The sequence below is a fragment of the Marmota marmota genome, unplaced genomic scaffold, assembly GCF_001458135.2.
Source record: "Marmota marmota marmota unplaced genomic scaffold, marMar, whole genome shotgun sequence".
In the NCBI taxonomy this organism is placed as follows: domain Eukaryota; kingdom Metazoa; phylum Chordata; class Mammalia; order Rodentia; family Sciuridae; genus Marmota; species Marmota marmota.
In genome coordinates, this window is record NW_026000026.1 from 6482309 (window position 1) to 6503334 (window position 21026).

The 21026-nt window shown below is 44.9% G+C and overlaps 2 protein-coding genes across 3 annotated transcripts in view; both read left to right on the plus strand.

Moving 5' to 3' along the window:
• Positions 1-11845, plus strand: part of Arfgef2 (ADP ribosylation factor guanine nucleotide exchange factor 2) — a 76151-nt gene extending 64306 nt beyond the window's left edge. For both annotated transcript variants that reach the window (XM_015479351.2, XM_048810823.1), the window contains 5 exons: positions 524-654; positions 3596-3764; positions 5136-5274; positions 7006-7123; positions 8229-11845. In XM_015479351.2, coding sequence (XP_015334837.1) covers positions 524-654; positions 3596-3764; positions 5136-5274; positions 7006-7123; positions 8229-8405 — 734 coding nt within the window. In that variant the 3' untranslated portion in view covers positions 8406-11845. The remainder of the gene's footprint in view (positions 1-523; positions 655-3595; positions 3765-5135; positions 5275-7005; positions 7124-8228) is intronic.
• An 8858-nt stretch (positions 11846-20703) lies between these two features.
• Positions 20704-21026, plus strand: part of Cse1l (chromosome segregation 1 like) — a 42819-nt gene continuing 42496 nt past the window's right edge. The window contains exon 1 of the mRNA XM_015479355.2: positions 20704-20841. Within this exon, the coding sequence (XP_015334841.1) occupies positions 20706-20841 (136 nt within the window). The 5' untranslated portion in view covers positions 20704-20705. The remainder of the gene's footprint in view (positions 20842-21026) is intronic.

The following is a 21026-nucleotide window of genomic DNA, read 5'->3' on the forward strand; positions in this document are numbered from 1 at the left end:
CTGCTTCTAGTTGGACAGAAAGTGATCCAGAAACTAAAAACTCAGAAGAGCTGTCCCCATACCTGTGCAGAGCTAAGGTTTTGTCCTCAAAAGAGGCTAGTCACTGCAGGGACCTGAAACCCATGTGATCAGGGCACAATCCAAAGCTGCTCATAGGGGTGGCCCCGGGGTGACAGAAACTTGCTGGAGGACACACAGCCTGCAGAGCTAATTGCCTCCTCTTCTTCAGGTCTTTGCTCAGGGACCACGTCTTAGAGGGAGATTTGAAGCTATTGAAACTTCTGCTTATTTAAACTTGCAGCCTGGCCCTGCTGCTTCCTACCGCCTCTCCCTCACAGTATCATTTGATGCTCTTTTTCACCTTAAATCTTACCTGTCAGTCAGTGCCGTGGGAGCTGGGGGTTTGTCCACTTCATTCATTGCTGGCCATTCAAGAATTATGCCAGGCACATGGTGGGACTGCCGCGCTGACTGCTCGTGTGGTTTGGGCTGGGTCTTTATTACTTTTCACCATCTGATGTAGATCAGAAGCTGTTTGCCAGTCTCCTCATCAAGTGTGTGGTCCAGCTGGAACTGATTCAGACCATTGACAACATTGTGTTCTACCCCGCCACCAGCAAGAAGGAGGACGCCGAGCACATGGTCGCTGCCCAGGTAACACCGCGGCCCTGGGCACACTGTCCCTGGGGTTGCTCAGGGGCAGTGGCGTGCTGGAGCAGCCTGGCTGGCTATCCATCAGCCCTCCCACCCCCATACCCCTCATCTCTTTCCAGGCCTACATTCAAAAATGTCCTATCGGTCGCTTGAAATTGGCCATAATGGAACTTATTGACACCACAGATACCAGCAAACACTTCTTTTTTTATGCCCCTAAAGCCTATTTACCAGCATATCTCTGCCTAGTTGCCACCCCTACTTAGGTGCTTACAGGAAAGTGTTACTTGTCATTATTCTGTACCTTTGGTATACAGTTTCACCATAAATAATTGAGAGGGAAGATTTGTACATAAAGATCCCAGTTTTCCTTCAGAAAGTGTGTTTCTGTTTTGTATATGCAGCTTTCTCTATAGAAGGGACTCTTGAAACAGGAGGAGAGTCCAGAAGTTGGACAGTAACCTCATGCCATGGGACATTATACCTTAACGTCCTCAGGGGCAGTAGACCCTGTGACTGGGGAGGTGGGCAGGGTGGAGATGGTGGGCCACACAAGTTCCTAGACCAGGCAGAGGAGCAGCCACCTCCCGGTCTGCCCTGTTGCCACAGAGGAGGGGGCAGCTGCTGTACCACAGGCCCTCCACACCCAGGTCGGCCCTTTTTTAGGTGTATAATCCCATGTTTTTTGCATATTTACAAGTTGTACAGACATTTCCACTGTCTGATTTGAGGATATTTTGATCGCTGTAAGAAGAGATGCTGTGCACACCAGCAGTCCTGGCCAGTCCCTCTCCTTCCAGCCCCTGCTTGGCTGCTTTCTGTCTCGATAGATTTGCCTCTTCTGGACTTTCAGAACCATACAATCTGTGTCTGGCTTCCTACTTGGCAGAATGTTTCTGGGTTCATTCACGTTACACAGTCTCCATGTATCAGCACCTCATTCTTTTATGTCTGGCTGGGCACCAACCTTCCGTGTCTGTGCCACCTTTTGCTCATCGACTCATCAGTTAATAGACCTCTGGGTGGATTCCACTGTGGTTGTTGCAAATGGTACCATCACGAGCACTGTGCACAAGTTCTCGAAGGACACGTGTGTCTTAGGTATATCCTGAGTGCAGGTGTCTGGCCATGTTCTTTGCCTTTTTGAGAAATTGCCAGTTTGCTGTGCCAGCAACCACACCGTTTACATCACCACCAGCAGTGTGTGAGGGTCTGTTTTTCCACATCCCCTCGGTGGTGGTTGTCGCCCTTTTAAAGTTATGACCAGGGGCTGGGGGTGTGGCTCAAGAGGTAGCACGCTCACCTGGCATGCGTGCGGCCCGGGTTCGATCCTCAGCACCACATACAAACAAAGATGTTGTGTCCGCCGAAAACGAAAAAATAAATATTAAAAATTCTCTCTCTCTCTCTCTCTCTCTCTCTCTCTCTCTCTCTCTCTCTCAAAAAAAAAAAAAAAGTTATGACCAGAGCCGTCCTGGTGCATGTGGAATGGTGTCTCATTGTGGATGATTGGCATTGCCCTAATGACTAATGATGTTGGGCAACTTATGTGGTCATCTCTGTATCTTTGAAAATGTCTACTCAAATCCTTTGCTCATTTTTAAACTTACCTCCTGTTGATTTTAAGTTTTATATATGCTAACATAATAGTCCCTTGTCAGGTGTGTGATTTGCAACTATTTTCTCCCATTTCATGTGTTGTCTTTTCAATTTCTGGTGTCCTTTGAAGCACAAAAGTCTTTCACCTTATCTATTTTTCTTTAGTCCCTTGTGCTTTGGTGTCAGTTCTAAGAAAGCATTGCCTAATCAGAGTCACACTTGAGGCTGTGTTCTAAGACTTTTACAACTTTGGCTCTTTTAGATCTCTGATGCATTTAGCTTATCCTTGCTAATCACGGCAAGGATCCAGCTTTCTTCATCTGTGATGTTCAGTTGTCTCAACACCATTTATTGAAATGTCTGTTCTTTCCCCAGTGAATTTTCTTGGCACTTGGGTTAGAAACCACTTGATCTATAAACTGTAAGGTTTTGCTCCTGGCCTCTCCATCTGTTCTGTGGGTGCACCTCTGTCTGTATGCCAGTACCATACTGTCCTGATTGCTGTTGCTTCCAAGTGAGTTTGCAGGTTGGGGAATGTGAGCTCTCATGTAGTGGTGGTCTTTTTCAAGATTGTTTTGGCTGTGCTGGGTCACTTGCACTTTCATATGAATTTTAGAATCAGCTTGTCAGTGTCTGCAATGGAATCATCTGGGATCTTGATAAGGATTACATTGAACCTAACAGATCAGTTTGGGAAGTATTACACAGTCCATTTTTGTGACTCCTGGCTTATAAGGAAGATGGGTTTGTTTCTAGAAATATCAAGAAATTATTTTAAAAAACCACCCTAATTATGTCTCAGATTTTAGGCAACATGTTCAATAAAATTTTTGAGCATTTCATCCATGTTTTGTAGTTTTTTTCTTTCACAGTTGAAAAATACAGTCATTGAGCTTACTGGTTATATATCATCTGACTGAAGGTCAGGATGTCCCTTGGATTTGCTTACCAGTTTCTATCTTTTGGTTACTGTGCTTTGAAACGCAAGCCTTTTTGTATATTTATTACACTTTTATTTTTTTATTTTTCACTTTCTTCATGCAATGAAAAAATACAACACTGTAGTGAAATATCTAGAGACACAACACCGCTGGTCATTCAATAAAGGCAGTACTGACAAAACCAAAAAATTGGCCAGCCAGTCACCCATCACTCAGTAGCACAGGACATGCCTTCGCCTACCTGTGAGCAAGCTTCAGATGGAAATGGTTGGGGCATTGAGGACTAGAGGGTATCTTGCAAGAAGATCACCTTTGGACAGTCCCCACTGCCTTTGTCCACTCTCACTATGTCCAGAACCACTGCATTGACTTCACTGAGTTCTTCTGTCATCTCTCTTCAGCAAGACACACTGGATGCAGATATCCACATCGCCACAGAGGATCAGGGCATGTACAAGTACATGTCTTCCCAGCACCTCTTCAAGCTCTTGGACTGCTTGCAGGAGTCCCATTCATTCTCAAAGGCCTTCAACTCCAACTATGAGCAGCGGACTGTCTTGTGGCGAGCAGGTGAGGCCACGCTGGTTACCAAATTAAAACATTAAAGCCTTCCAGATATTTCTGGTATTTTAAATGTAGCTCAAATAATTTAGATATTTTTATGTTAGATATTGGGTAGATTTCATCCCAGTACCAAAACACTGCCTGGCACATGATAGATTCTCAGGAAGTATTTGATGGAAAAACAAAATGAAAGTTGGAGAATTTAATTGCTCTTGGTGGTCATAAATTTTACATTAAAAGTTGATTATGACATGGGCTGGGGCTGTAGCTCAGTGGCAGAGCACTTGCCTAGCATGCATTAGGTACTGGATTTGATCCTCAGCACCACATAAAAATAAACAAATAAAATAAAGGCATTCTGTCCATCTACAACAAAAAAAAATTTTTAAATAGTTATGATATGAAAAGTGTGGTGTCTTAAGAAACAGTATTTATACAGTTTTCTGAGGCTTTAGAGTTTCTCTCTAAATCTTGCCTCCAAAAATAAACGCATAAATCCCAGGGTAAAATATATATATATAATTTGTTGATAGACCTTTATTTTATTTATATATTTATATGTGGTGCTGAGAATCGAACTCAGTACCTCACACATGCCAGGCAAGTGCACTACCACCAAGCCCCAGCCCCTAAATATATATATTAAACCCATTGCCCCCCCCCCCCCCCCCCCGTGGTGAGATTCTCATTTTTTTGAATAGTCTCATTATTTGCACAAAAGTGACACTTTTTTTTGGTAATATTACCATTACTTAAAATTTCCCCAAATGGCTATTTTAATCCACAATTAAGGAGTGTCATTCTAAAATATCCAGGTGTTTTATGTCTTAGTCTGTAATGAGGTTTTGCTTTTAAGACTGGTGTGCACGTGTCTCTTTGGCAGATTGGTATTACTTTGTTTAGAAAACTGTTTTTTGGGGTTTTTTAAACATTTTTGTCTTTTAGTTGTGGGTAGACACAATACCTTTATTTTATTTTTATGTGGTGCTGAGGATCGAGCCCAGGGCCTCACACATGCTATGCGAGCGCTCTTTGTCTGAGCCCCAGCCCCAGCCCTAGAAAACTCTTCTTATATGTGCTTTAGTGGGGCGGGGGCAGGGGCGTGGATCTTGCAACTTAGAAAAATGCTAGAGTTCTTCCAAGCTGTTACACTTGAAGAAGTAGCCAATGGTTTTACCATCAAACAAGCAAGGCAGGGTATTCCTACAGAGGACGACTTCTGGAGAGTCGTGACTGCTTTCATCCAAGATCACACCTGAGCTACACTGAGGCCGTGGGATGCTTCAGTATTTCCTAAAGGGAATAGCTGACCGGCGCTCACAGGATTCTCAGCATTGCCTTTTGTTTGCACTGCTTATATGACTGTCTGATCTCTAGGTTTTAAGGGCAAGTCAAAACCTAACCTTCTCAAACAAGAAACCAGCAGCCTGGCCTGTTGTCTGAGGATCCTGTTTCGGATGTATGTCGATGAGAACCGCAGGGATTCCTGGGGTGAAATACAGCAGCGACTTTTAACGTAAGAAGATTGGTTTCCCATTGCATTTGTATCTGTCATGTACAGAACACATGACACAGCACTGTGAATTGAAGAGCAGGGGAAAGATACCTATAGGCTGGTGTTCCCACACTCTGTCCTTCTGTTGGTGTCCTGAAGAGAGGTCAGGGCCTCCCCTGTTTCACTCACAGACCTCCCTCAGGCACAGAATCATGAGCAACAAGAAGCTCTGCAGGCAGGAATGAGTTCCCGACTCTGGCTGGAGCCCTTTAGCCTTGGCCAGGTCAGTGCCCTCTTGGGACTAGGTCCTCTTTAGAGTTGTTGTCAGCCCACATCCCATCATTCCTCCTTTCCAAGAAAAATGAATCACATGGATACCAGGAGATGCCTAGTCGTTCAATGTAGATATGCACCTGTGGGGAGACAGTGGCACCCCAGAGAAAAAAGCCCAGACAGAAAAGTACAGTTTTGTAACCCACTTCCTGTCCATCAGCAAAATGATGATGTCTGCGCCTCTTTGAACCCAAGGCCTTGTGCATGCAAAGCATACTCCACTGCCGGACACCCCCTGGCTCACAGCCTCACTTTGCCTCTTTAAGATTTAAAAATGATGACGTGAAGCACTGGAAGCACAGGGTCGGTGATGCCCACGGTCCCAGGCACAGCTGGTGGGGGTGCACAGTGACATGATCTTTCTGAAAAGCAGTGGGATTATATACCAAGAGCCCTAAAATGTTTACTCTCCTTGATTCAGTAGTTCTATTATTATAGAATCTCTTTATTTTAGAAATATGAACCAGGATTCCCACAGAGAATACTTACTGTAGGTGTAATTTAGGAAAAAAATTTAAACAATGGAATGAATAACTAAATTACAGTATAACCTCTGATGGGATACTTACAGCCAGTAAAAGTGAAATTTCTCAGGACTAGGGAAGAAGCTCAGTGGTAGAGCACTTGCCCAGCATGCATGAGGCCCTAGGTTCGATCCCTAGCACCAGACCCAAGGGAAAAAACAAACAAACAGAAGTATGCCAAAATATTGTCATATATCCCTTAGAATGACAGAACTTTTTTTCTGTTTTATAATTTTTTGCTCCTGTCTAACTTTATGCATTTCCCAACTGTCTTACAATGAGAGTACCAACTAATAAGCTATTGCTGAAAAAAGAATTAATTAAAGAAAACACTATTGGTTCATTTCTTAAATCAAATCCAAAAGAGAATTACCTACATAGGCTCATAAAAGTTTCCCTAAAGGAGATAAAGGGTCTTAATTTTCATTAAAAAAAAAAAAAAAAAAAGAGACAGAGGGTCTGTTCTCGTGGACACCAAACACTGGTCAAACTAGCTAATAAAGTGGATTCAAGCCATGACGGGGTTTTCTACCTCTAACATGCTAAAAAAAAAAAAACTATATGTGCTTTGAGAGGAAAGACAATCATGTAATAAACTAGGAATAATCAGTTCTTGTACTTATTGCGCTACAAGCATTGCCGGATCCCAGCCCTTGCCTGGTGCCAGCCAGAGCTGAGCTGTTTCTTGACAGGTATCTGTTCATCCCTGCAGCAACCCCTTGGGTTTGGTACAGTCACTTTCTCCCAGTTTGCAGCTGAAGAAACTAGGACTCAGTGATTTGCCCCTGAGGGCACAGCCAGAGTGGGTGCTCAGGGAACACTCATTGCAGGCACTGGGGGGTCCTCCCAGCCGAGAGATGCTAACCAGGTGTGCGCCTCTCCTTTCTCACTCCAGTGTGTGCAGCGAAGCGCTGGCCTATTTCATCACGGTGAATTCTGAAAGCCATCGGGAGGCCTGGACAAGCCTCCTGTTGTTACTTCTGACCAAGACCCTCAAAATAAATGATGAAAAGGTACAATAAACAAGTGAACTTGATAGCTCCTCTAGGATGGGGAGTTTGGGAGGCTTTGGGGCTTTTTTTGTTTTGTGTGGTACTAGGGATTGAACCTAGGGCCACTTTACTACTAAGCCTCATCCACAGCCCTTTTTATTTTGAGACAGGGTCCCACTGAGTTGCTGCTGCGGGCCTCAAACTTGCCATCCTCCTGCCTCAGCCTCCCAAGCGTCTGGGGTTATGGGTGTGCACCACTGTACCTGGCTGGGTGGCTTTTCATTCCGAATTGAAGTTGCTGTTTTCTGAATTCTCCCAGTAATGGCTACATAACCAACACCATTCTAGATGCACTGAGGGGAAATTAACTCATTACAAACCATTGATGCCTTCAGACAGAAGGGCTTTTTCTCTGGAAGAACCCCAGTTTAGAAAAGCTAAGGTTCAAGTCACACGTATGGCTGTTGGGAACAGCACAGTGATTCTCAGTGCAGGAAGAGAGGGTTCAGATTGTGAGATCTTGGTTTAAACCTAGGAACCTGCTTTACAAAATGACAGGGCTGTTGACTTTTGGTAGCAAAACTATCCTAATATAATTAAAAGAAGTTAATTATAAGTGAGACATGGTGGTGCAACCTGTAATCCCAGCAATTTGGGAGGTTGAGATAGGAGGATCACAGGGGTTTGAGACCAGTCGGGGCAATTTAGTGAGGCTCTGTCTCAAATTAAAATAAAAAGCCAGGCATAGTGGTGCAGCCTGTAATCTCAGTGGCTCAGGAGACTGAGGCAGGAGGATTATGGCTTCAAAGCCAGCCTCAGCAACTTACTGAGGCCCTAAACAACTCAGTGAGACCTGTCTCAAAATAAAATACGAAAAAGGGCTGGGGATGTGAGTAGTTGAGTGCCCCTGGGTTCAATTCCTGGTACCAAAAAAGGATACCCAATAGTTAAAATTTAAAAATGCACTCAGTGGTAGAGCAGAGTATCCCTGGATTCAATCCCCAGTACCACAAACTAATAATAATAGTGATTGTTATATTAGTGTTATTAGAGTACTTTTACATCTTTGGTGCAAAAAAAGAAAAAAGCCCTATGTCTAATTTTCTCTCTTCTCTCCCACCTCAAGTTCAAAGCACATGCTTCAATGTACTATCCCTACTTGTGTGAGATTATGCAGTTTGACCTGATCCCTGAGCTCCGAGCAGTTCTGCGAAAGTTCTTCCTACGGATAGGTGTCGTGTATAAAATATGGATCCCGGAAGAGCCATCGCAGGTAGCACCGACACTGTCACCAGTGTGGTAGCCCTGACCCCTGCAGGCCACTGCTGCAGCTCTGCAGAACATCCGTCAAGCCACCTCTGACTGGCACAGCTTGTGAAGAGTCACACGGAAACAAGGAGCTGCCGCCTTGGGTCTCAGATGGCCTGGAGAAGGATGGCCTCTCTGCTGGCCCTATCAAAGTCCCCAACTAAGGCTTGTGGCATTTCATTAAGTTGTTGTATACCCAGGTAGCACAGTTGGTGGGGATTCTGTTTCGTGGGTCATTCCATTTTACTGATCAAACTGTCAAATCTGTCACTGCAAATGCCATTATTTCCTAGCCAAGTCCCATGACTGGCTGTCAATGTTTTGTCAGAGGAAGTCACTCTCCTTGAAAATACTGAACATAGCTGTATAGGTTCGTGACTATTAGAGAGTATGTTAATAAAATTTCTTGTAACGGCTAACGGCCACCTAAAGTACGCTGGGTTCTTTGTTGTGTTTGAGTGTGTCAGATAAGTCTGAGTGCTCTTGTCAGTGCCAGTCAGCTGTCGTTTGCTTAGTCTGGGGAAAGGTAGGAGAGGAGGATTGTTTTTATGTTTTGTTTTGTGTCTGAGTGATTTTTTAAAGTATTTTACAAAGAAATATTATTGAAGATTTGATTGAAGGCAGAGTTTATTTAGAATTAAGAGCTTGCAAGGTTAAAAAAAATGTAGTGCCTCGTGGCTCTCTGTTTTAGTAGTGTGGGGAGAAAAAGTCTTTAGGGAAAAAGTGAACAATTTAATGAAATGGTTGACCTTCCTTGGTGTAAGTATTTGTGGATGGGTGTTCAGTTAAAGTTTCCAGAATACATTGTCCATCTCACACACACTGAAATCTAATATATGAAGTAGTAATTGACCCAGAGTTCATTTACCTTTGAGTAAACCTTTTATTTTTACCTCAGGAGAGTGAGTGTACTGATGGTTCGTGTTGCTGCCTTGCACGGTCCTCATCAGAGGGACCTGAGACAGAGGGACAGTAACGGTGCATGAGAAGGGTTGCTGCCATGAGCTTCCTCAGCTGACATCACGGTGGGACCAGAGCAGCTGGGGCCAGCATAGGTGAACTGGGACAGTGGCCGCAGGCGGCAGGCCTGGCACCGGCTGCTCTCCGTAAGGAGCTGCATGCCTTTGCGAGGAGAGCTTCCGGCTCCTGTGTGCGCAGCATGGCAAGAGGGTCGAGCAGCGCCGTGGCAGGGGCAGCGCGCTGCACTGTGAGAAGAGAACTCTGCTCACTCTCGGCCTGGGCAGCGCGGAGTGCAGAAGGGTCTCCAACGTGGCTGGGGACATTCAGGCTTCCACCTGCACTCTAGTCCTGAAAATCGGGGTGTGTCGGTGTCAACTCTGGTGCCTTAGAAGTTAGTTGTTTGGGAATCTTATCTGTAAAATCAGATATTTTTTTCTTTCTAGAGAAGGATTTCTGGTGCTTTTGCTTATTACTGAGAGACCGATTTCTTAAGTTTCTTGTTGTTGTTTTTAACAGCCTTGAGAAATGTCTTGACTTTGGCCGGCAGTACTCTTACCTACTTTTTTCTTTCCCAAAAAGTGTTTTGATTTCTCTACCAAAGAACAAAAGCAGGCTTAGGTTTTCACCTTATTTCCGTCCGTAGGTAGGAGGAGCTGAGCAGTGGAGCAGGGAGGGACTGTGGGAGGTTTGCCTGTGTGGGGAGGCGTGAGCAGCGCGACTGACTGGTCCTGGGATCTGCTGCATCTTGATGCTGCACTTGGAAACCTGCGCCACGCGGTGTTGCTCGTCACAACCTCCGCAAGTCACTTGTCCCCACTGACGTTTGTGCTGAGGTGTAGGTGGGAATCTGTGTGTTTGCTCGTCACTGTGTCCTGCCCACAGCTCCACCCCGACAGGTGGCTTTCCTTTCCTTCTGAGGCTCTCAGGTGGCATTTTGTTTGTCAGAATTTCTCCAGGGTCCTCCTGCCTTCTCTTTAACTTTTGCCTCTCACAGGTTAGGAAATATGTCATTGTGTTTTATGACTTGCTGAAACGTTTAGGCTTGCATTTCTTTTTAATTTAAAAGATTTGGGGGCTGGGGATACAGCTCACTTGTTAGAGTGCTTGCCTTGCGTGCACAAGGCCCTGGGTTCAATCCCCAGCACCACAAGAAAAAAAATTAATTTTCAGAACGAATCCTTTAAATTGTACCAGCAATGGACCTTTTAAAGACTAGATGTAAAACCATTCAGGGTAGTTTTTCTTGTCACTGGACAATGACAAACAGAGGAAATCCCTTACCTCCAGTAACAAGCCATTCAGCCTAAGTTCCTTTCTGTGAATAAGTCTGTCCTCTCGTGGTGAATGTGGCTTGGGCCACACAAACACTAGTGAAAAGGGCGTGTGCAGTCATCAGCATCGGCCAGGATGCTATTAGTATTTAAAAAGTCACGGAGGAGAGCAAAGCATTTCCAAGGCCTTATTTCTTTCTCAGAATGCTTTATTAAGTGTTGGTTATTTGTGCTGGGTCTCTAGAGAAAAGTTTTTGTTATAATACTGCTGCTTGAGCAATTTTGTTTTTCTTCATTGTCTGTTAGGGAAATCACCAGCTTTGGCATCTTAACGACAAACGGTGGATGGTAAATTTTATTTCTAATATGCACCTTTAGTGTCAAGTATACCTTTTCCTTGTACTCTTCATGTACAACCAAAGAACATACATTATAAAAATTGTATAATATTATCTGGAAACAACATTTTCCTCTGACAGGTAACTTTTGTACAAAACGCAAAAACAAACAAATAAAAAAACCAAACCTTTTTTGTTATTCTGTGGTGATTATGGCTCTACGTTTAATAGTCTTTATGGTTATTTCAGTGATCTGCTAATAAATGCAAGTATGGCCCTCGCATCCAGACGTTTGTTGTTATGATGCAAACGGGTATTGGTTTCAATAGAAGCTGGTTCCTTCTGAATTCTGTTTTAGTACCTTTGTTAAGGTAGACACAGCTTGAACTCACACGAAACCCTGGAGTTCTGCTACCAGTAGCTTTGCAGTTTGGAAAACAAAGAAACCAAAACTGAATTATTTTAAAAGAATGAATATATCTGGAAATCCTTGCTCTCAAAAAAATGACACTCATCAAAGGTGTAGTTTTTCTCAGTATTCTAATTTTTAAAAAAAATTATCTGCATATTTACATCAAATATTTCTTTATGTGCAAAATGTATGTTTTACCTCCTTAAAATGCCTAAAAGTTAGTTAATAGCTACTTTGGTTAATCTATACACAATGATTAAGTGCATTTAATATTGGTAATTTAATGAAAAGCATTCCTTGCCCAGTGGATGTATACATTTTTGAAAGAATAAAGCAGAATTATATAATATGAAATGCTATGTAAAGTTTTCTATGTAAAAATATTATGTATAATATTGTTAAAATATCCCATGCTTTGATCAGGTGGTAAATCAATAAAGTTTTAAAAAGTAAACCTGTTTTTAATGTAGTGATTAAAAATATACACCAAACCACAGTTTTGGATTAGCTTGAGTCTGACCTCATTCGAGATACAAGCTTGTAGTTTTCAGGTGGAGGTAAAATTTGGCCTGTGTGTTTAACAAATGTAATTATTAATGGGAGAATATTAATTGTGGGTCTTAATTTTCATTAAAAAAAAAAAAAAAAGAGGTAGAAAACCCCGTCATGGCTTGAATCCACTTTATTAGTTAGTTTGACCAGTGTTTGGTGTCCACGAGAACAAACCCCCACTGGCACGAAGGTGGATGACAGCAGCCTGGCACGGGAGCCAGCAGGGCCCTGATGAGCAATTCTGTGGTTCACACAGATAAGGACAGTAAAATCAAGGCTCAGATTGTCTGCCTTAGAATTCAGAACTCATTCTTTCCAAAATATTCCAAATATATATATATATGTAAAAATATATATGTAAATCATTATTGTACTTAAAATATTCCACTGTTGCCAGGTGTGATGGCCCACGCATGTAATCCCAGTGGCTCAGGAGGCTGAGGCAAGGGGATCGCAAGTTCAAAGTCAGACTCAGCAATTTAGCAAGGCCCAAAGCAGTATAGTGAGAATCAGTCTCTAAATAAAAAATAAAAAACAGATGGGGGTGTGGATCGGTGGTTGAGTGTCCCTGGGTTCAATCCCTAGTACCAAAAAAAGAAAAAAAAAAAAAAGCACTGTTGCAACTGATTGTCATCTTTATTAATTCCTTGAAGTAAAACTGCTCATCTCTGCTGGACTGTTCTCCAGAACAAAAGTCCTCCCTCCTGGGAGGGTCAGCAGAGAGTCCCTGTCTTCAGAGCAGGCATTGCCAGGGTTTTGTCTAGAGCAGTGTTCTTCAACCTGCTGCCAACAACAGTGGTTTTTAATCTAGTGGGTAGAGGCCACAGATGCTACTAAACAACCCCCAAGCAAGGAATTTCTAGAGCCCAAATGTCAGGGTGCAGAGGCTGAGAAACCCCGAACTAAACAGACTAAACCCTTACAGAAGGCTGCGTTCAGCTTGGCAGCAGAGGTGGGCCCAGAGTCAGTCTGTGGCAGGTACTTCCTGCTTTCTTTGACTTACCTATTAAAAAAAAAAAAAAAAAAAAAAAGATCAGCTTAGCCATCTTACGAAGGAGACTATCCCAGGATTTCTGGCTAAGAAAGGGCCAGCTCCGCCTTGTTTAGGAAACTGCCAATTTAGCATTTTGAAAGGTGATTTCAGTATTAGACGGCATTTGTACCCTGGCAACAAACTAGAATATGTTTCAGACAAAATTTTATTTCTTCAGAAGACCAGGATGGTTCATTGAATTTGACAAACGTGTAGTATGCCTGCTTTTGAATTTCAGAAGTTTGCGGAGAGCTGAGGTGTAGCTCCGTGATGGGACACATGCTCACAGCATGCACAAGGATGGGGTTCATCCTCATCAAGCCCCCACACACACGAAAAATAAAGAGGGTAGGAGGGAAAGGAAAAGGACGAAAGAAAAGAAAGGGAATCTAAATTGTTCCTGGAATGTCCACAGCAAAAGAAGGAGGAGAAGGAATGTGAAGGATTCTGCCAAAAGTGATTTTAGTATTGTAAAAAGTGCCTGTCTCCTGACGCGAGCTGCCGTTATCTAGTGCTCAACTGAAGATTGAGCCCTTGAAGATATTTTTTATATGAGTCAATTTCCATCTCCTAGAAACTGCCAGTCCTTGCTTAAAGCTTTTGCAACCTTCCCTTCATAAACCTAATTCAAGTTTGCTTAAAGAATTTATCTTGATTAAGAAATACACATGAAGCCAGGCGTGGTGGCACATGCCTGTAATCCTAGGGGCTCAGGACAAATGGGATGTGGCAATGTCCTGGGACATTTTTGGTTGTCGCAACTGAGATGGAAATGACTACTGGTATCTAGTGAGTAGAGGCCACAGGTGCTACGCAAGTCCAAAGCCAGCTTCAGCAATGGCAACTCAGTGAGACCCTGTCTCTAAATAAAATACACAATAGGGCTGGGGATGTGGCTCAGTGGTCGAGTGCCCCTGAGTTCAATCCCCGGTGCAAAAAAAAGACACACGAGGGGATGGGGATGGGGATGGGGCTCAGTGGTAGAGCACAAGAGGCACTTGGTTGAATCCTTAGCACCACATAAAAATTAAATAAATAAATAATGGCATGCTGTCCATCTACAACAATTTTTTTTTTTAAATACACATGAGTAATCCCAGTGGCTTAGGAGGCTGAGGCAGGGAGAATCACAAGTTCAAAGCCAGCCTCAGCAACTTAGCAAGACCCTGTCTCAAAATAAAAAGGGCTGGGGATGTAGCTCAGTGATAGAGTGCCCTTGGGTTCAATCCTTGGTACCAAAAAAAAAAAAAAAAAGAGAGAAAGAAAATACCCAGGAGGTTAGATTTATAGCTCAGTGGTAGAGCACTTACCTAGCAAATACGAGGCCCTGGGTTCGATTCCCAGCACTACAAAAAAAGAAAAGGATAGAAAGCAATATCCATGTGTTCTAGTAAACATTTTTAGCTGAGTGATTTTGAGCTTAAATAATTGCATGTTGATTTTCTCCTGCTGTTTTGGGTTTTTTTGTTGTTCTTGTTAGGGGGCACCAGGGATTGAACTTGGGCACTTGACCACTGAGCCCCATCCCCAGCCCTATTTTGTGTTTTATTTAGAGACAGGGTCTCACTGAGTTGGTTAGGGCCTCCTTAAGTTGCTGAGGCTGGCTTGGAACTCTCGATCCTACTGCCTCACCCTCCCCAGCTAATGGGATTACAGGTGTGCACCACCAGGCCTGGCTCCTGCTGTGGGCTTTAAGAAGCAGGTAAAAATAGCACCATTCCAGAGGAGAAGCCAGTGGACAGATCATGGACCCTGGAAGGAAGAACTCTGGGCAAAAGGAATTGGTGCTGATTTTCTGCCTTTGTTGGGAATTAACTGTTTCAAGCCACGTATGTTACTCTTCTTCTTCCTTTTTTTTTCCATTATGCATTACTGGGTCTCCCACACCTAGGCAGGTGTCCTACCACTGAACTGCACACCAAGCCTCTAATGCCACCTTTTAAAAGTTAACATTTGGCGATGGTTCACTGTACTCCAGGCACCTAATTAAATGCTTTGCATACAATGTCTTTAAACTTGACAGGAATCCCAAGTAGTAGGCAGCAGTTACACCCCCATTTTGTAGATGAGGAATCTGACCCAGTGTGGCCCACTGAGGATGTGTGTGTGGATTGTACATCTGGCAAGTGGCAGAGTGGGGACCCTGACCCAGGCTCTGTCTCTACAGCATGGACTCTTCACCATCACACCAACCACACTGCCTGCTGTCACAGGCTAACCTTGGGAAAACCAAGTAGGGCATCCAGCAGAACGCAGTCCTGGTCCCTAAGGAGCTGATGTTCCAAAGCTCCTGTGTGTAGGTTGAACTGCTCGGGCATCCAAACACCTGAGTCAGAAATCATCTTGACCAGACCTCTGACTTGCTTACCCAGCCCTGGTTACCTGCTTCCTTCTGAGAGAGTCCCCTCCCCCAAGGCTCCTGGCCTCCAGAGGCTGCTGGTGAGGCACCATTCTGAATCTCCACAGCCCTGGGCTCTTAATGGGGTTCCATTTCTCCTTACCCAGATAAAGACAGAAAGAAAACATCATTCCGCCCCCTGCTAGGCCTTCCCGACTGAAGAGTCCTCTGTTCACCATTCCACCCATTCTTCGGCCTCCAGTCCTCACAGCAGCCCCAGAAGGCATGTCTTGGTCAGCACCATCCCTGCTTTGGATAGAGGGGCACCTGGGGCCCAGGTTGCTCAGGGCCACTGGGCTGACTCAAAGCCCTGCAGTTGGCCTCAGGGCCCACCTGTCCCTCCGCCCTGCCCACTTCTCCCTCCGCCCTGCCCACTTCTCCCTCTCTCCACTGCCCCCTGCTGCTCAGTCACCCTGAGGAGCCCACACGGGGAAGGGCTGTTCTGACGCGCTGGAGAGCGGACTGTGAGAATGTGGGGCACTGGACACGCCCCTTGGGGGTAGAGAACCTTTTTTGGGGGGGTCACTGGGGGTTGGCCCCAGTGGCACTTTACCACTGCACTGTAGTCCCAAGCCTTTTCATTTTTAAAATTTTGAGCAGGGTCTTATGGGGTGACGGCCAGTGTCTCAATGGGGGATTCTTCTTCCTGCTGAGGAGGGTGTAAGCCACCTGAGAAATTAAAGTCTGGAATAATCAGTGAAGAACAAAAGACAGAGAGTCAGAAATATACTTTCAAAAGCAGAGCCCCTGGTAGACACCGTCCACACAAGAGCTGGAGCTAGCAAAGAAGGTGGCTCTGTGGTTTATTTAAGGGGGAACATCAAAGGCAGGGACGAGGCTTCAAGGGCCGAGTCTTGCTTCATGATGTCTTGCAGTCAGAAGGTTGACTGGCACCTTGGCAGGTCATACCCATCTCAGAGGGGCTGGGTGGCTACAGGAGGTCACCCCCTCTCCAGTGCTTGGGTGGAACCTGTTGCAGAGCTTGAACAGGGATCACAATGAGTCAGGGCGGTCAACCAGAGGAAAGGTCCACTGGTCATTCCCAGACACCAGATTCTCCTATTCAATAGGCTTCAATGCACGGGCAGCCTACATACAGCCCATGGATGGCTCCTGACAGGGTGTCCTTGAGTTGCTTAGTCAGTTGGTGAGGCTGGCCTCAAACTTGCAGTCCTTCGGCATCAGCCTCCCAAATCTTTGGGATTATAGGTGTGTGCCAATGTGCACTGGCAGAGAATATTCTTAATATAGTACTAACATTTGCAGTGGGTTCAAAGTACAAATAAGGCTCGCATGCTGTGAATATAAATATATGTTATATGTCAAGCTAATAGACAAAACATTCTGCTTGGCCAGGTTGATGGTGTATACTGTAATCCCAGACTTGGCAGGCTGGGGCAGGAGGATTGCAAGTTGGTCAGCCAGGGCAGCTTAGCAAGACTATGTGGTAGAATGTTCTTGGGACTGATTTCCTGTACCACAAAAACAAAGATGAAATGATCCTGGGGCTGTGGCTATGGCTGTGGCTCAGTGGTAGAGCACTTGCCTAGCACATATGAGGCACTGGGTTCGACTGTCAGCACCACATAAAAATAAGAAAAATAAAGATATAGAGTTTATCTACAACTAAAAATATATTTTTTTAAAAAAAAAAGATCCTGTCTTCATTCCTTTATTCATATATACCTTTCAGTGACCTGGAAGACCAGGTTCAAAGGTGGGATCCTCCAGCTTCTCAGAGCTGCACACCAGAGTGTAACAGCCTGGGGAGGACTTTCTCACGACACACTGACCACTGACGTGTAATTGGCCTCTGATGAAGTGGCCTAGCAAAAGGTATCCACAGACGCCTGGCCCTGGGCCACTGGAGTGTGTTGGAGGGGCATTTGCTTGGTGATGACACACCCTCTTGGCCCATGGACTGCTGACCCGTGGAAGGGAGCAACTGGAACAGGGTTGGACACCTCTCAAGTGGGGGCCATAGCAAGGATCCGAAGGCGTGCTGAGCCTGAGGCAGCACAAACAGGGGAGCGGGGGAGGCAAGGAGGACTGAGAGAGATCAACATCAAACTACAAACGGCAGGGCTGCAGATGGAGCTCAGTGCTAGAACACATGCCCTGGGCTCCTTCCCCACTGCCCAAAAAATACATGAGAAGAAACCAGGTGCACTGGAACATGCCTGTAATCCCAGCTACTTGGAAGACTGAAGTAGGAGGATCACAAGTTCAAGACCCTTGGCAATTTAGCAAGACACTGTCTCAAAATAATTTTTTTTTCTTTTTTTTTGGTGCTGGAGATCAAACCCAGGGCCTTGCACATGGAAGGCTACCAACTGAGCTGTGTCCCCAGATTTCAAAATATAATTTTAAAAAGGGCCAGGGGTTGGGCTGGGGATGTGGCTCAAGCGGTCGCCTGGCATGCGTGCGGCCCGGGTTCGATCCTCAGCACCACATACAAACAAAGATGTTGTGTCCGCTGAAAACTAAAAAATATTAAAATTCTCTCTCTCTCTCTCTAAAAAAAAGGGGTGGGCAGGGGTTAGCTCAGTAAATTCAATCTGCAGCACCACAAAAAACAAAAACAATTTTAAAAACAATGAAATGGAACCAAAAGAAAACTTGTTCTCCCCAAACACAACCAAGTGTGCCCACACCTTTCAGAATCCAAATAAAATGTAAAATAAGATCATTCTCTTCAGGAGTACATCATAGACAATATGTCTTCTTATGGTGTTTTTCCATACATTAGACAGATAATTTCATCATGGTTTGGAAAGAAAGAAAACAATGAATTAATACTTAGTTTCCTGTTCCATGAAGTGGCTCAACTATTTCCAACCTAGTCCTTTAGCTGCTGTAACAAGCCCAGGTGTCCATGTGGTGGTGATTCCCACAGGAGCACTCAGGTATCCACCATGCACCATGCTGAGTGGCCTCTCTCGGGTCCCTGCCTGCATGGTTCTTATGGTGGCTGCAAAAGGAAATGTTGGGGACCCCACCCCCAGAATTGTATCCAAAGACAAGATCATCTTGGCACAGCTTAAGAGTTTTCTAACAGATGCCAGCCAGCGTCCTTTGTAATTGGATCTCAGAGATGGAAAACAATAGATGCCAGATTCATTATCCATGGGACTAGAGGAAAATATTCCAGGAAAGCAGTTTAGTATGATTAAGATGATTGTGGTTTGGGGACATAGCTCAGTGGTAGAGGATTTGCTTAGCCTTTACAAGGCCCTGAGTTCAATTTCCCAACACCACACACACACACACACACACACACACACACACAAACACACACAATTGCTTGTAGAAAATATATCTTTCACCAATGTCTATTGTATCTCAATGGACTGCACCTATTTATACACATTTCATTCAACACCATTTAATATCCAACAAATATTTATTGAAGTTACTTTTTGTGTTAGATGCTGGGGGACAGCTATAAATAAGATTTATAAGCCCCTTTCTTGAATAGTCCTTAGGCGGGTTGGGGGAGGAGACAATAAATAAAGGGACAATTAATTTCAGAGAGTGATAAGTACCATGAAGAAAATACAATGATGTAATGTAGCCATCCTGCTTACCTGCTAGATAAGTATAGGATGTCCTATCTAATGTGAATTTCAGATAAATAATAAAATACCATATACATCCATAACCTCTTCACTCAAACTAAGCAACATTTTACATTTTTATTCAGATATTGGATTTATGTTTTTGTAACCAGGGTACCAATATACCTTTGTGTTCTTGTACTATTTATTTTATCAAATATGACCAAACAGGTGCCTTTCAGTCTCTGGAGTAGCTGTTAGACCAGGACGCAAGAAAAGACCACTGACTCCAATTAAAATCAAATTAAAGCAAGCTGATTATTTCGACTGCTCAGGCTGCCTCTCCCACCCAAAACAGAGGGAACAAAACAGCAGCCACAGCTTTCCTGCAGCCCAGCTTTATAGCTCAGAAAGTTACACAAAAGGGGGTTACAGATAACAGAACTCTGACGAGCATAACACAAATGGTAGTTTACATTTTTGCTGGCCCCGACATCAGAATTTATGAAGGTTATTAGAGCCTCAGAGAGGGTCAATATCTGGCCAGGGAAGGTCAAGATTTGTGAGGCGTCACTAAAGTTTCAGAGAGGGCTGCTATCTGGTCAGAGAGCCAGGCATGGGTGAGTTCAAGGCACCAGCAGGCATTCCAAGCAGGTTCAGAATTTGCAGTAGTTTATAGTAAAGCCAAAATTAGCTTTTCATGGTTTGTGGTGAGATGGCTCCCAATTTTAAGAAAAAATCAGGTTGGGTCTATCAGTAGTAAGCTATTAATTCCAAAGGATGGGCTCTGAGTGGAGGCAGCTGGGTCTGCTGAGGGAGAAAGGAGAGGCAGGCAAACTGAGGACTGGTCCCTGTCCCCCCCCTCCCCCCCATGCACACTCTCGGTGTTATCATTGGATCCTCCTGGGCTCTACCTCTAAAACCCAACCTAAGATTATTTCCTATGCACCATTACTCACCCTAATCCTGGCCATTCTATTGCTCTACTGGATGCCTCCAACAGCCTCCTTACTGGCCTCTCTGCTTCAAGCCTTTCCCCCATGCAGTCCATTCTCCTACACAGCAATGTCAGGCCTTTAAAAATATAAATGTGGTCCTTGTTCTGTAATGGATGCACTTAAGACCTGGTCTTATCAGACCTACATCACCTGGCCCCTGCTGGCTTCTCTTAACTCCATGAAGGCCCTCCCAGCCTAGGTCATTCTGCCTCAGAGCCTCTGTTCTCATCCTCCTGGAAGTTCAAGTTGGCCAGGCTGACCTTGGAGCCTGTCTCCTTGTTGAAAGTCAGGTCAATTTCTTTTGTTGGGGGACAGGGGCTTCTCTGATCATCCCATTTACCTTTCAAGTCACTGCTTATCATACCATCATACCATCTGGTTTTCTAAAATTTCTTCTTATAGCACTTACTAAGATACGGAATTCTTAATTCATTTGTTTATTACATTTCTCCCTTTACAACAGAAGCCCCACGAGGGGCGGGACGTTCCTCGGTCCGCTTTGCTTCCTGCACGAACGTGGCAGTTATCCGAGCTCTACTACGTGTCCAGTCTGACATCAAAGTAGGTCACACAGTCCAGCAACCACTCGCTGAATCTGAATCTGCGTTCGTTTCATAAAACAGAGACTGGGAAGTCCCTTAGAGCGGTCACGGCCAAAGGGCAATGTCACCTGTGACGTCAGCGCAAAAAACAGAGCCACCTAGCGATTGGCCTTTGGCGCACGGGAGGGGCCGGCGCACTCTTGGCCTCGCCCCCGGTCTGGGCGCCGCTCGCGCATGCGCTTTGGGTACCGCTCCGCCGCCGCGCCATTTTGCCAGGGTTTGAATGTGAGGCGGAGCAGCGGCTGGAGTGGGTATTGCCGGCTACAGTCCGCGGCTGGGATTCCCTCCTGTGTCACCGTATCCCGACGAGGTGAGGCGCGAGACCAGCATGGCATAGCAGGGTGGTTCTGGGAGCCCGCTGAGGGAAGGATGAGGCGCTCCCGGCACTTCCTGAGCCCCGGGAACTGGGGTCCGTGCCTTGGGGCGAGAGCGGAATGGAGGCCTGTGCCTCGGGCCGCGCACTCAGGCCAGGGCTGCGCCTGCCTAGACAGGCTT